This window comes from Hipposideros armiger, unplaced genomic scaffold (assembly GCF_001890085.2).
Source record: "Hipposideros armiger isolate ML-2016 unplaced genomic scaffold, ASM189008v1 scaffold_81, whole genome shotgun sequence".
In the NCBI taxonomy this organism is placed as follows: Eukaryota; Metazoa; Chordata; class Mammalia; order Chiroptera; family Hipposideridae; genus Hipposideros; species Hipposideros armiger.
This window is the reverse complement of record NW_017731431.1, coordinates 2396540-2411620: the sequence shown is the minus strand read 5'-3', so window position 1 is coordinate 2411620 and position 15081 is coordinate 2396540. Positions and strand designations below refer to the sequence as shown.

General features: G+C 42.8%; 1 protein-coding gene across 1 annotated transcript in view; it reads right to left on the bottom strand.

Annotated features, from left to right (window-relative positions):
* The window catches only part of FAXC (failed axon connections homolog, metaxin like GST domain containing), a 76369-nt gene that overhangs the window by 10158 nt on the left and 51130 nt on the right, over positions 1 to 15081 (bottom strand). The window contains exon 6 of the mRNA XM_019643641.1: positions 5910 to 6026. Within this exon, the coding sequence (XP_019499186.1) occupies positions 5910 to 6026 (117 nt within the window). The remainder of the gene's footprint in view (positions 1 to 5909; positions 6027 to 15081) is intronic.

The following is a 15081-nucleotide window of genomic DNA, read 5'->3' as shown; positions in this document are numbered from 1 at the left end:
CAGAGCCAGGATTTAAACCAAGCAGTCTCCAGGCTCCATGCCCTTCACCACGACTCTATTCTGCCTCTCTACTTGGGAGCTGATAGCCTGGCCTGGGAATTAACAGCTTTGCACCACCTGTCACAGAATATTTTTCTGTAATTCTTTCTGGGGTCTCAAAGAATTATGAGATGCTGCCCCTCAAAGATAATGAGTTGTCATGAAAGAAGTGATCATTCTGTCACGCAGTCAAGAAAGGGTTTGCTTTGATAAGCAAGGACTGGGAGCTCACATACCCATCCTCATATCCTGCCCGATAAAAACAGTGAAACAAAGAGTGAAAATCTATAATTGAGTTCTACCTTTATCTGGTTTTGCCAGTCCTTCCTGTGCCTAGATTCTCCATTAGCAGACCCATTCAACATGCTATCAGCCAAAAGAATAGAAAAAACAGATGGCAGTAGAAATAGGTTGTGTGTAGTGAGTGTGTGTGTGTGTGTGTGTGTGTGTGTGTGTGTGTGTGTGTGTGTGTGAGAGAGAGAGAGAGAGAGAGAGAGAGAGAGAGAGAGAGAGAGAGGCTTGTTAACATAAATGCCTATACTGAAGATGTAAACTTTGTGAAACAGAAAAACTGCATTTTTCAAAGTGTATTCAACAATCAGATAACAATTTCATCTATCCATCCGGTAAAAATTAAAGTCTGATCACATCCAATGTGGAGGGTTAGACATTGTACTACATGGCTAGAAGTATTGCTATAACCTTTCTTGGAAAGTAATCTGATGTTCTCTATTGAAATTTTAAATGTACATATCAGACCACTTTTAATACTCTATAATAAAAGCATCATTATGTAAAAATACATGTATATGGATGTTGAATGCAGAATTATGTGCCAATTAAAAAAAAAGAAGAGGGCCGGCCGAGTGGCTCAGTTGGTTTAGGGCTCAATCAAGAGTGTGAGCTCTGAGCAACAGCGGTTCGATTCCTGGTCAGAGCTGAGCTACCAACAGGTGGCAGGATGGCTCAGCAAAACAAAAAAGAAAAGAGAAAGATGAAAAACAGCCTGGCTGTCCATCAATAGGGACTGATTGAATAAATTATGGTGTATCAATTCTAGAATATTGTGCAGCTGTTAAAAAGACATGATAGTCTATTAAGTGAAAAAATCAAGTTATAAAGTAATGTTACAATGTAATTCCATTGGTTAATTTAAAAATAGTAAAAACAAACCAAAACAAATATATATGTGTATATAAATTTGCACCTAAAAAAGAAAGACACAGTAAGATTCACTCCAAATCCTTAATATTGGTTATTCCATGGATGGGGGGGGGTCATAAATCTTTAAAAACACACCTGTATTATTCAATTTATTGTGACAATCATGTATTACTTTAATTTAAAAACCCAATAAAACAAATCAGTAAATTACTAATGAGTGATTAGTGATATTCTCAGATAACTTGAGAGGATATTTATCAGAGAGCCAAATAAATGGCCCTCTGCCCAGAGGACACTCCCAGACAGAATAAAGAGCTTTTCTCTTGGAGTTTCTCAAATGGAAATATCCCCATGGCTCTTTGCAAAAAAATTAGTTGTTTTATTTTCCCGTGTCACTCTAACTTCTCTAATTTTCAGAAACTTTCTACACAATTTGACACTGAAAACACTGTCAATCAGACCCAGAACCCAGTACTCAGTTTTTCCAGCTGCCAATCATGCACAGCAGGAATTCAAGTGAGGGAGAAGCCTACCAGCATCTCCCAGCACCACCTGCCCAGCCCTTGCTCATTAACCAGCAAATATTTGGAAAACATGGAGCCGGTGCCCACACACTCATTTGGCTCACAGGCATTTTATCCGCCACAACCTGTCCCGGGCCTGTGCAAGGTGCCAGCTGTGATCTTGGTTGGTCCCTTTAGCACTCTGTCACCCAGGCAGGGCGGGCACTGGGTATATCCTCTCAGAAAAGTTCTTAGCAAACTTGAATCCAGTAATGAGGACACCCCCTTCCTCTCGTCTCCTTGAAATGAAAAGACACTAATTTATGCATCTCAAAATACAAAGACCCACAAAAGTCGTTTGAGCCAGCCCTTTGCTGAAACCTGAATGCCCCCAGGACAACCGCTTCCCAAACACTGGCGGGTGGAGAACCTAACAGGGAGCGGGTCAGTACCTAGTTATATGTTTTTCAAGGGTAGCCAGCATTTTTTCCACCTTGTCATCTATCAAATAATAAGCAAAAGAGATATCCAAGTGAAATAAATAAATGTTGGTAAAAGAGTGGCTGGTCAAGGTTTTTCTTAGAACACAGAAGGCTGTGCTTCTTAAAGATTCAGAAAAACAGTGTTAGGTTGTGTGGCGTTGATGTGGCTCCGAAGGACAAGCAGAGGCGCTGCAGGACCTCTGCCCTCTTGTTGCTTCGGTGTCCCGGTGCTCGGCTTCCGGGTTCTCCGTGTCTGTTCTGTCCTTTTTATTTTTGGGGGCTTTTGTTTCCCCACGTCTGTTTTAAAGCGTGCCCAAGTCCACATGCAATAAGGATACTCTGATCAAAATATCAGATGTGGCTCCTCATTCCGAGTGTTGATGATAATACAACTGGGATACCTTTTTGGCTGTAAAAATGGCAAAAATGTCCAGATAAATTATATTCAACCCTAATTAACGGACAAAATTTGAGGTGCTTACAGACGCTCATGAGAATATAAACTGCGACAGTCTTTCCAGAAAGCAATTTAGCTATAGCTTAAGGAAAATAACCAGCGATAAGCAGGAATATATATTTATACAATATTTGCTGTAGGATATTAGTAAAAATTCTTTGAAACAAGCTACAAGTCCAGAAAGAGATTAAGCACATAAATTACAATGTTGCCATAGGATAGGATATTATACAACTACTACACATATTGTTTTGAAGAATATTTAATGGCAAGGGAAATGACGATAAGATATAGTTAATTTAAAAACTGCAGGTTATAATTGGATCAGCATCATGGTCCCAATTTTTAAAACTATATACATTTATGTGCTTGATAAAAGATGAGGATACGTACCACAGTATTAACAGCTCTCTGTGGGTGATGGAGTCACAAATTATTTTTTATTTTTTCACTTTGCTATCTTTTCTCAATTTTCTCCAGTAAGGAAGCATTTCTTATATCTAGATCTACATAGATCTAGATATATAAACAAACACATACTTATAATTATTTTAAGAATTGCTGAATATTCGCAGTCTGTCCTTCTTCTCACCTAAATTAAGGAAAATTTCTCACTATTCTGGCTGCTTCCAGAAGTAGTCTGTGTGGCTAGGTATTATCAGTAATATCTAGAACCATTCGCACATGTGGCTGTTCCAAACCTAAGGCAGAAAAATGCCTGACCCAAGACATTCACGCTCCTGGATAGGAGCCAGTTCTAAATTATCCAGACTCTCAGTTGGTTCTACGTCTCCCATCTCTTGTTACTTCTTGGGAAAGTTTCCATCATGGAAAAGACAAAGGCAGAGAAAGAAGCTGAGATCAAATTAGTAGTGTGCCTGCATATTAGCAGCTGTGATCAAAAAGTTTGCAAGGGGCTTGGAAATAATGACTAAAATGAGACTTTGAGACTTTCTGCACACTTAAATGATTCATGCTACACCAGCCCCCCACCCCCAAATTGTTTTTAGAATCAAAGTACATGCAACTATGTGCCAGAAGTCCCCTGGAGATGATGGTGTCAGTTTCCCCCAAATGTGTGTGTCTCAGGGTGGAACTCAAAATCAATCCTCCAAAAGGCTGATCATTTCTTCAAAAAGAACACTAAATGCCTCAAGTCCTTCCATAATGTAACAGAGGAAAGGGCCAAGTCATAAATAAATTAACAAAGGATGCTTCATTTCTGCAAGAAGGAATACTACAGAATCTGAGAGTTCTACTGAAGATGGATACCTAAATGCTGACTAAATAACAGATGACATCAATAGATAAGTGTGTGTATGTATGTATATATATGCATAGGGTGGGTGTGTATGTGTGTGTGTGCGCGCGCTTGCATAAAAGTGTTAAGTGTATGTGTATAAGCGAGTGTGTATGGGATGTGTGTGTATAGAAGTATGTGAGTAGACGTGGGGGGGGTGCTTGTTGGTGTGGTAGGGAAATAGAGGAAGGAAGGAGGAATTAATAGGGAGAGAGTAAATATAAAACACACTCCTAAATGAACTAAAAGGAATCAATGTATTTTAGACCACTGTAGAAAATCTGATGAAAATAAAGGAAAACTAATATTTCACATGCTGTGAATATCCCCAATATGATAACATTTAATTTAGATAAATTCCAACACATCACAAGACAAGGAACACCTTCATGCCGATCATTTAAGAAATTAAATATCAATCCATACTTTCCCTAACCCCACTCAGATGAAGTCCCAGAAGACATTAAATCAACTCCTGAGCCATTCCAACCAAATCTGATAATGTATCTGGAGCTCCAGCGACCAATGGGAGGACTTGGAGAATGACTCCTGTTACCTTAGCTTGGTCTGAACTTCTGGGCATGCATGAGTGTACACACACACACACACACACACACACACACACACACACACACAGCTACAGCCTTCACCTGCCAACCTACCCACCCACGTGTCATCACATGACTACTCACCTGCCTCAGTTTCATGTATTATCCTGCCTACTTGATTCCTTTCATCCTTCCATCCATCCAACATTAATTATAAGTATTCTATACACTGTTCACTGGTGATCTCCTTTACAGCCCCAGCCAGCTCAGTTGGGACATAAATACCTTGATTAACTCTTGCTAATCCCCTTCCCTAAACCTAAATATTGAACCTAGACCCCCACATCCCCAGCCCCAAATTGCTGCTTCAAATTACAGATGCCTCCAAACAGTTTCCACCCACCAATGCAGAAAAGCCTCTCCAGGGGCCCCAGCTGCCTTATATATCCTACTACCCCACTCCCCCACATTCACACACCCCTTCCCCAAGATCTGGTCCCTTGACATCAACCCAAGTTCAGCAGGCTTTTCCTGCCTGCTTGCCAACATGAATTTTACTCCTGGCTATCCCTCCCGCCCCACCCCACCCCACCCCACATGTATATTCATCCTCTAGCTCTGCTCCCACTCATCCCCACTTCTACCTCTCCCGTCTAGAATTGTAATTCTGATAGGCCTTACAGCCAAGACTATACAATAAAGATACATGATTGTGTTTCTTTGGTTAAAATGCGCCTATAATAATATTAATAATATTTGGCCTAGCACCAGACTTACCAAGCATTTATTAACACTTCCCTCGTTTTCCTACAAACTCCAACCTCTACTACTCTCAGGGTATGACCTACAGACCCTCCACTGACATAGGAGGAAGGAGTGCTCTGAACTCAAACAACACAGAATCATAGGTACTTATATCTAGAGGGGAAATATCCAAGACCAGGTAAGACAAAAGAGCACCTGAGTTGGGCAGTGTGTCCACCAGCCCCACCCACTTTGGTTGTTGCAACACGGGATACACCAGAGTGTGGTGAGCCGTCACAGTCCAAAGGAAATGTACAAAGAGCAACAGAACAAAGGCGCTAGGTAGCACTCAGGCCCAATTTCAGCAACAAGTGTTAAGTTGATTATGTAAGGAGCTGGAAGAAAAGCCCTGGTGTAAAACATGGCAAGATTCGTGTCAGCTTTGCTGAGAACACAGTCCGAAAAACATGGCAGGTGAGAAACCCGGTCTCCCCTCCACCTGTACATGTCCTGAGCACAGAAACCTGACCCTGGACCCAGACACCACAGCCTGCTGTCTCTACACAGCACCATCAAGCTCACAAGCACCAGCCTAGATTTCTCCATTGTGTTACCCCTACCCTTCGCCCTCCCAGCAACTCTCAAAACCTTGACGAGGTTCATGGGGCTTGCCTTTGATCAGCCGCTCAGGTCTCGTCCCAGGTAAGGTCCACATTGCCTGTGCCAAGTGTCCAAAGACAGTAGCGTCGAGAGTGGAAAGCTTGGGCCCCATGATATACTTCTTATCACCTGCAGCAGACAGAGCAGAGAGGTCATAGGGCTGGCCTGCGTCACCCCACACAGTCACAATTCAGCACACTCGCATTATATGCTCATTTAACTGTGCATCAAAAGTTTTGCAGAGTCAAAATGCACACAACCTATTTTTCTTAAAAAAATTAGAAATGAAAAAGTAAAACATTAATTTTGTGATATATCAACCCATACAATAGCAAAAGCAGGGAAGTAACTGAGGACATATCAAGATAAGCAAATGAAGGAGGAGGGTGCATGAAAAAAAGGGACAAGCGGTCACCCACAGACCTCTTTGTCGCCAGCTCTAGTGATTAAAGCTTGAGAAAAGCTGGAAGTTTGCTTAAAATATCTCAAAAGTAACCCAAACCAAGCACACCCAACCTCAGCACTTCCTTTATTAAATTAATACACTTCCTAGGGAAAAACAAGAAGCCTAAGCTACTTCAGAAGTTTGGAGACAAGGTTTTCCAGGATGCTCACATGGTCTTAGCAAGGTTTCCACTACTGAGCACCAGCTTCCACAGAAAACACTACATAAAGAGAAGCTATAAAATTGCAGCCTCAGCCCTGAGATCAAGCTCCCATATAAGGATATTTCACACCTCTGCTCTCCTCTCTCTTTTTCCACTACTACTGACCTACTTCAGGCCTTGTCACTGGGACTATCACATCTGACCTATTAAAATTGCCCCAAGCTTGTCCCATGGGCTACTGTCACGTGCTGTAGCATACAGAGGCAGCACAGGTGAAACTGATCCACCTAGTTCACATCCTGGCATTGACTGTGGGAGCCTGGTCATTACTTAACCTCTCCAAGCCTCAGTTTTCCCATTTGGAAAATGGGGGTGATATTAACGGTGCCCATTTCTTAGGGCTATTGTTAGGATTAAATGGCATAATGCATGCAAAGCACGTAGCACCCTATCTGGGTGCCACAATAAACATTAGCTCTCATGATGATAGTCCCTCTGGCTCTCCAGTCCATTCCATGCCCCTGAACTTAAATCTCGAGACACTCTTTCTTCATATCACTCCCTTTCACAAATACCTTCAGCAGTTTACGAAATGGGTTGTGAAACAAAATTTAAACTCAACTTGGAATTCAAGGCTCCTTATATTCTGCCTCCAAGCCATGTTCCAGTTTTGTGCCTCATTCCTCCCGCACCCTAGCAAACCTGGGGAACACCCCCTTTCCCCCAGCACACTTTATGCATCCCACTGCTACACCTTTGCTCATGCTGTGCTCACCCCTTTCCCTGCCCACCAAAACCTATATGTGCTCCCTACTTTTCTCCATATGATAAATTCTCTTCATCCTCCAAGGTCCAGCTCAAGCCTCATTTCAAAGCTTTCTTTGTCCACTCTATCTGGTGGCCAACATCAGCTTTTAGTCCAGGCAGCCCTGTGTTCAAATCTCACTTTTACACAGATGACCTTATAGGACTTTAAGGCCTTTCATGGGGATTAACCTCAATTTCTTGAACCATAAAATGGGAAGAAACGCTAGTTGTTATAGGGCTGTTTTTCATCTGTTCGTTTTGTCTTTCCAACTAAATGGCATGCTCTTTGAAAGTAAGAGTAATTCTTATTTTTATTTAACAAATTCTAACACAGTGTTTACTCCATGCCAGGCATGGTTCTACATGCTGTATTCTACAAATATCCTCCCATTTCACTGTTCTTGATGGCAAGCTGAGAAAATTAAATATCTCCTGACAATGCACAGGCAAGAAGTGTGAAAATGGCTGGAGGTGAGAATGAGAGTTTTCAGACGGACGCACATGAAGCTGGGAGTTGATGGAGGTGTTAGTGAGCCCTACGGTGGTCATCATATTGCGATATACACATATATCAAATCAACAAGTTGTACACTCTAAGCTTACACAATGTGATATGTCAATTATATCTCAATTTTCAAAATATAAAACAACAAAAGCCCACCAAATGGAGCTGGAGGTGATTTTTTTAAAAATCATTTCTACTGTATATTCCGCAGAGACCAAGGAATATATTACACTAACCCAATACATTGAACCTAACCAAATCACCTTTTCTGGTGAGGACAAGCAAGTCATCCATGCTCAATCTCCTAGGTGTTCCCCATTGTCAGCCCACTTCTCCATCATTTGAGTCGTGGGATCTAAGCCCATGACCCAAATGCTGAGGATAAAAGGGAAAAGTACTAGCTGGGCAAAAATAACAAAGAAAAATGTGGTATATCATTTGTTGTCAAGAGTGTCAGTTACTTTTTTTTAATTTATTTTTTTATTAGTTTCAGGTATACAAAGCAATGTAATAGTTAGACATTTAAACCCCTCATAAAGTGATAACCCATCCCCCAAGCTACTACCCCCTTGACGTCTTATATAGCTGTAACAATTCCATCGACTATCTTCCCTATGTTGTACTCCACGTCCCGTGACTATATACACCTATATATTTAGTTACAGTTGACATTCAGTATTATTCTACTTCAGCTCTTCAGGTGTATAGCACATTGGTCAGGCATCTACACAGTCTATGACGTGATCCCCCTGATAAGTCCAGTGCCCATCTGGCACCTTACATGATCTTGACAACATTGTTGATTATATTCCCCATACTGTATTAACTACCAATTTGTATTTCTTAATACCTTCGCCTTTTTCACCCTGTCCCCAACCCCATTCCCATCTATCACCCTGATAGATCTAGTTCCTATCTGGCACCATACCTAGTTATTACAATATTATTGACTGTATTCCTTATGCTATACCCTACGTCCCCATGACTACTGCATAACAACCAATTTATACTTCTTAATCCCTTCTCCTTTCACCCATTCTCTACCCCCCTCCCATCTAAAAGAATTTCCTCTTATAACACTGATTTAGTGGTGATGAACTCCTTCAGCTTTTTCTTGCCTGGGAAGTTCCTTATCTGTCCCTCAATTCTAAATGACAGCCTTGCTGGCTAGAGCAATCTTGGTTGTATGTTGTTGTTTTTCATCACTTGGAATATTTCCTGCCACTCCCTTCTTGCCTGCGAAGTTTCTATTGAGCAATCAGCTGAAGTGTCAGTTACTTCTTAATGTAAAGAATGTCCGTTACTTCTGGCATGAGTGATGCAGGTAGGCAGAGGGACCCTGGCCCAGAGCTCTGGTACCATCCTGAAAGGGCAGGAGGGGTGAGCCAACCAGTGACCACGTTAGGGCTTGGCCTACTCAAGCCTGAATGTGGGGAAGTCCACCAAGTGGAAGCCACGAGAGGGTTTTAGGGACTATTGCAAGAAGGGTTACATACAGTTTCACAGAGAAGAAAACAAGACAGAGGAAAGCTTCCTCCTGCTCAAAAGGGAAAAAAAGAAAATGGTGACCACCTCAAATCGCTAAAAAGAAAGTCTACGGGAAATGCCAAAGTAAAGTCTGTAACTTGTGAAGTCTGCTATAGAACGCAAAGACTCTGGGGCAAGAGGAAAAAATGTATATAGAAAAGAAACCTAAAAATAAAAATAATAATAATAAACATAATCATGTGAAACCACACATCAACTACTACTTAGAGTATTCAGCCCAAATTTGCTATTGTTCTCAGAACATTCAAACTTTAAGGACACTCAGTACAAGAACCAGACTAAGCACGCTGGCACCAGGTCTCCTGACTTCCAGCCCAATGCTCTTTGCTGGGCCCAACATATCACATGAATCATCATCTCTGAGATAAACACCCCATGGAACAGCAAGAGGTTGAGCTGTGAACGTTTACAAAAAGATGCTTTAGCCAGGAAGGAATACATAATATGGGGGGAGTGGGGGAGAACAGAAGTCTCAGGACTTTTTAAAGGTGCAAACAAAATTGATGGAATTTAGCATTTGTGGAAATGTTGAATGGTACATACAAAATTGTACGTGTATACACACACAACACTTATACATTTAAAGAATATAAAAATATCCTCTGTTATTAAAAAGTCCTCAGAGTACCCAGGGACAGGAAGCTTTTTTTAAAACATTTTATTTTGAAATAATTTTAGACCCACAGAAAAGTCACAAAAATAGCAGAGTTCAACTAGCTTCTGCTAATACCAACATATTACAAAACTGATACCGTGCTAAGGTCCGTCTGCCTGCTGCATGAAAAGGTTAAAAATCGAGATACATGGTTGGTGGAAAGAAAAGCAGGTTTATGTAGAATGCCAGCATTCTGGGAAGATGGCGGACTCCTGTCCAAAGGCCAACTCCCCATCCCTAGAACGGGCAGAAGGTTTTATAGGTACACAAGAAGAATAACAAAGGAAAGGGGGAGTCAGTCAGACAGGTCCCAGGGCTGATATCCTTCCTGGGGTCTGGTCTGTTTTAAAGTAACGTTATCTGCGAACTCTAGACTGGACTGGCCACCTCTACCTGAGGCTTTATGTGTATTCTGGGTCTGGGCGCCTGAGGATTAAGAAATCGCCCTTTCCAGGTTAGGATTTTGTTAATTAAATGGATTAATGAGATATGGGTAGTCTTCAGAAAGGGAACAAAACAGAGGTCTTCAGTCAATCAGTGAGAGAGAAAGAGAAAAGAGCTGAATATTAGGGTGGATTAAACTGCCAAAGTGGCTGGATATCATCACGTGGTGAGTCAAACTGCAAACAACCTAAGTCTAATTATGTTATTGATTTACCAAATTTCACCCTTACATAACCACAGTACATTTCTCAAAATTAAGAAATTAACATTAATACAATACCATTAACTGCACTATAGGCTTCATTTAAATTTTATTAGTTTTCAACTAATGTAATTTTCTATTCCTGGATCCAATCTAGGATCTCACAATGCATTAGTTGTCCTGTCTCCCTAGCCTCCTCGACCTCTGAAAACTGCTCAGCCTTGCCTTATCTTTCATAACCTCGACACTTGTAAAGAATACAGATCAGTGATTTTGTAAAATGTTCATCAGTCTGGGTTTTCTAAGGTTTTTATGTTTAGATTAGGTCATGCTTTTGTGGTGAGAACACTACAGAAATAATATGTACCCTTCTGTGATGGTTGATTTTATGTGTCAACTTGACTAAGCCATGGAGTGCTAAGTTATTTGGCCAAACATTATTCTGAGTGTTTCTGTAGGGTGTTCTTGAACGAGATGAACATTTAAATGGTAGACTGATTAATGCAGATTACCCTTTCCAATGGGGGGCGGGGGGCCCTCATCCAATTAGTGGAAGCCCTTAATAGAACAGAAAAGCTGACTCTTCCCTGAGTAAGAGAGAATCCCTCCTGCCTGTTTTCAAACAAGGCAGTGGGCTTTTTCCTGCCTTCTAACTCAAACTGAAACATTGGCTCTTCCTGACGCTTGATCTTGCTGGCCTTCGGACTCCAACAACACCATCAGCTCTGCTGGGTCTCCAGCTACCACCTCACCCTGCAGATCTTCAGACTTGTCAGCCTCCATAATTGCATGAGCCAATTCCTTATATTAAATCTTTATACTAAAACAAAATTTTTTTTTAATGTATCCTACTGGTCTGTTTCTCTTGGGATCCCTGACTGATATACCTCCTCAGGGCATCAGATCAGAGAATCCATCTTGTCCATGTCTTATCGCTAGAAATGTTCACCTTGACCATGTGTTAAAGGCAGCATCTATGAGGCTTCTTCACTGCAATGGTACTATTTTCCCTTTTGCAATTAACAATCCTGGGAGAGATATTTTGAGACTATGTACATATCCTGTTTCTCCATAAACTTTGGCCCTTTGATTTTAGCATCCACTGGTAGATGTTATCTAAAAAATAACTACTACTGTGGTGTCTGCCAAATCAGGATTTTTCTATTCCTCTCGTTCCTTCTACATGTACTGATTGGAATTCTACTGTTCCCTTCATCATTCATTTACTAACATATTCAGTTATTTATTTATGTAAACATGCACTCATGGATAATTATTTTATTCTATGGCTTATAATCCAGTACGCTCATTATTTATTTTGTGCTCAAATTGTTCCAGCTTTGGCCTTTTGGAACTTGACAGGAAGTGATAAGAGGGAACTTGAATTTAGATTTGATTCTGCTTAGAGATGAAGAGGCCAAGCTGAAATCTCAAGTCTGCAGCACTTCCGGGTTTCACTAAGTGGTTCCAGATCTCACAACAAGGGGTTTTAACAAATATGAAACACTTAGGGCACTTCTGAAGGGCAGTGAAGGAGGAGGCTTGGGTGATGAGGCAACTCAAGCTTCATTTTCACTACCTGAACTACCCCATTGGCTTCAATAGGGATGGTCAGAGATGCTGAGGTATCTGAGCACCTACAACTCCCTGTCAGCCTCCAGGTTGGAAGTGTGGACCATAACCATTGGTGAGGGCAAATGAAGGTTGAACATACCAGAAACACTGGGAGGTGAGGAACCCAGGGTACATCAGACTCCGAGGGGTGCTGCACCACAGCCCAGCTTCCAGGTATCCAAAACATCTCTCTGAGTGAGCAGAGCCCTGCTGACTGTGAGGGTGGGCCCCATTGTGACAGGGTGTGGTGCATACCCAGCAAATGAAGGCAGCGTGACTTCAGGTACCCAGAGTGATTTCACAGACCTCCATGGCTGGATCTCCAAGTAGCTCCCAGGGATCAAAGATCAGTGAGGAAATGCAAGGATGATGACCAAGCAGAGGGAAAGGGTCATGTGAACCTGGAGCAGAGCCCAGGGCAGAAGGTGGCTCTACTGAAGGCTGGGAAACAATAACTGGTCCTGGGTGTTCCTAGAAGCTGATCCTACCTCTCCTGGGTGGTTGGGCAGATCCTTTCCATAAGAAAGGCCATGTTGTAGATGTAGGAACCACTGGGGCACCCAAGGATGATCAAAAATTGAATGGGGGGAGTACTAAGTCATGAATAACAAGAATATTCTGGGGCCCTGAAAGATATTTACTCTTTGTACCCCAGACTTGAGCTCACTGTGATTGGACTTTATCATAGATTACTGGTCAAAACCTGAAGTGACCCCATGAACCCAAGGCTGCTTATCTTGATCTCCAAGCCTGGTTTCTGGCCCTTCTCACATTCTCTTCCACTTTTCCTATCATGAGCCAAAACACCGGGCAGACCAGGTGATGCCAGGATGCAACAAAGGTGCGAGTATGTGGAAGAAGACTGAGCAAGTCAGCTAGGTCCCTCGCCCTTATTACCCCCATTAGGACTGACTGAGGTCACGGCTGGGAGATGAGGGGAAAGGGTGAACATGAAGGGCAAAGCCACACAGTTGTCCAGAGAGAACTAAGTCAACATGGAGCCTGAGAAGAATGACCAGAATCCAAGCCTGAAGATTCAAGATCAAGCAAGCTGCAGCGTTGAAGCAAGCTGGGTTTGGTGAACAGGGTAGCCAATGGAAGAGGAGGAGACAGAGAGAGAGCAATATGGGTCTTAAAAGTCCCACTAGGGGCCGGCCGAGTGGCTCAGTTGGTTAAGAGCTCGCTCAAGAGTTTGAGCTCTGAGCAACAGCAGTTCGAGTCCAGCCCGAGCTGAGCAGCCGCTGAGCTGCCAACAGGTAGCAGGATGGCTCAGCTTAAAAAAAAATAAAATAAAAAAAGTCCCACTAGGGGGTAGGACTATGTAACAGTACAACTGAAGAAACACTCCTGGTCCTAGACTGTTTGCCTGCTGCCTGGCTCTCAGCCTCCTCCTTGGGGAGGATATGTGAGAGCTAACAGCAGGTAACTCTCTCCAGGCTCAGGCAGGACAAGACAAGGTCTACCTAGCACGAATGCTCTCCTTAGTCAAACATGCTAGGTGCTCATCCCACTACCATCCCTCATCCCATCCTCCCTATCCCAAATAATGTCCACTTATCTAACCTAACCCTTCCCTTAAGACTCAGATCAAGTTCTCCTTCCTCCACTCTGTGAAGGCTACCCACACTGTCCCCGTCTACTAGTACCTCTCATTGCTCACTCCTCTGCTATGTAGAACTGCTTAGATCATGGCTGTTCAAAGAATAGTCTGGAGGGCCGGCCGAGTAGCGCGATGGTTGAGGGCTCGCTTGGGATGCCGGAGGGCCCCGGTTCGGGTCCCACATGTGGGGGCCAGTGACACTGCCCTCTGTAGCTGGGATGCTGGACGGCAGCTCGGCCTGGAGCTGGGCTGCCATGGGTCGCCGGCGACGGCGTAGGCTGCAGTCCCTGTGGCAGTGGGTTGCCATGGGCTGCCGTGTGTGGCCGGCGGCCAGCGTGAGTGGCCAGCAGCTGCAGTGAGCGGCCGTCCAGAGGCCGGCGACTGATCTGCCTCGCCAGAGAAGAGCGCAATGATGGCCCCAACTTGGGCCGGTGAAGCAACGTCCTCCACGAGCAGGACGACAGCAACTTGTCTGTTCCCCTTCCTCTAATTCCCCAGCGCTGTTCCCATTGCCCCAATTCCCCCAATAAAAAAAAATCTTAAAAAAAAAAAAAAAAAAGAATAGTCTGGAATTAGCAGCATCAGCATCACCGATTCTCAGGTCCCATCTACTGAATCAGAATGTCTAAGAGTGGGACTAGAGAATATGTTTTAACAAGCTTTCAGGTCAGTGTTTCTCAAACTTGACAGGCATAAAAAAAACACCTGGAGAGCCTGCAGTTCTTGGGCCACCCTTTGAATAGCACTGTTCCAAGTAATTCTCATGCACACTAAAGTTTAAGAAGCATCTATCTAGACTAGAATAGATCAGCGGTCTAAAGTTGAGCATTCATCATAATCACCTGGAGGGCTTTTTAAAAAACACTGATTGATGCCTCCAAGCCTACAGAGTGTTTTAATCAGTAGGTATAGAGTGGGACCCAGAAATTTGCATTTCTAACAAGATCTCAGGTAATACTGATGCTGCTGTCCAGAGACCAAATTTGAGAAAAACTAACCTAGATCACCCATTAGGTAATTCACACGTGTCATCTCATGGTCTTATTTATGTATGCCCTATCTCCTCACATACTTTTTTAGTTCCTTGAAGGCAAGTAACCTGTTTTACTTTTCTGTCCAGTTGGCTCCTATCACAGTGGAAACCATCAATGAAGGTGATGATAGCCTTAATTATGTTTGATCTCTGTCCTTCCTTAGAATG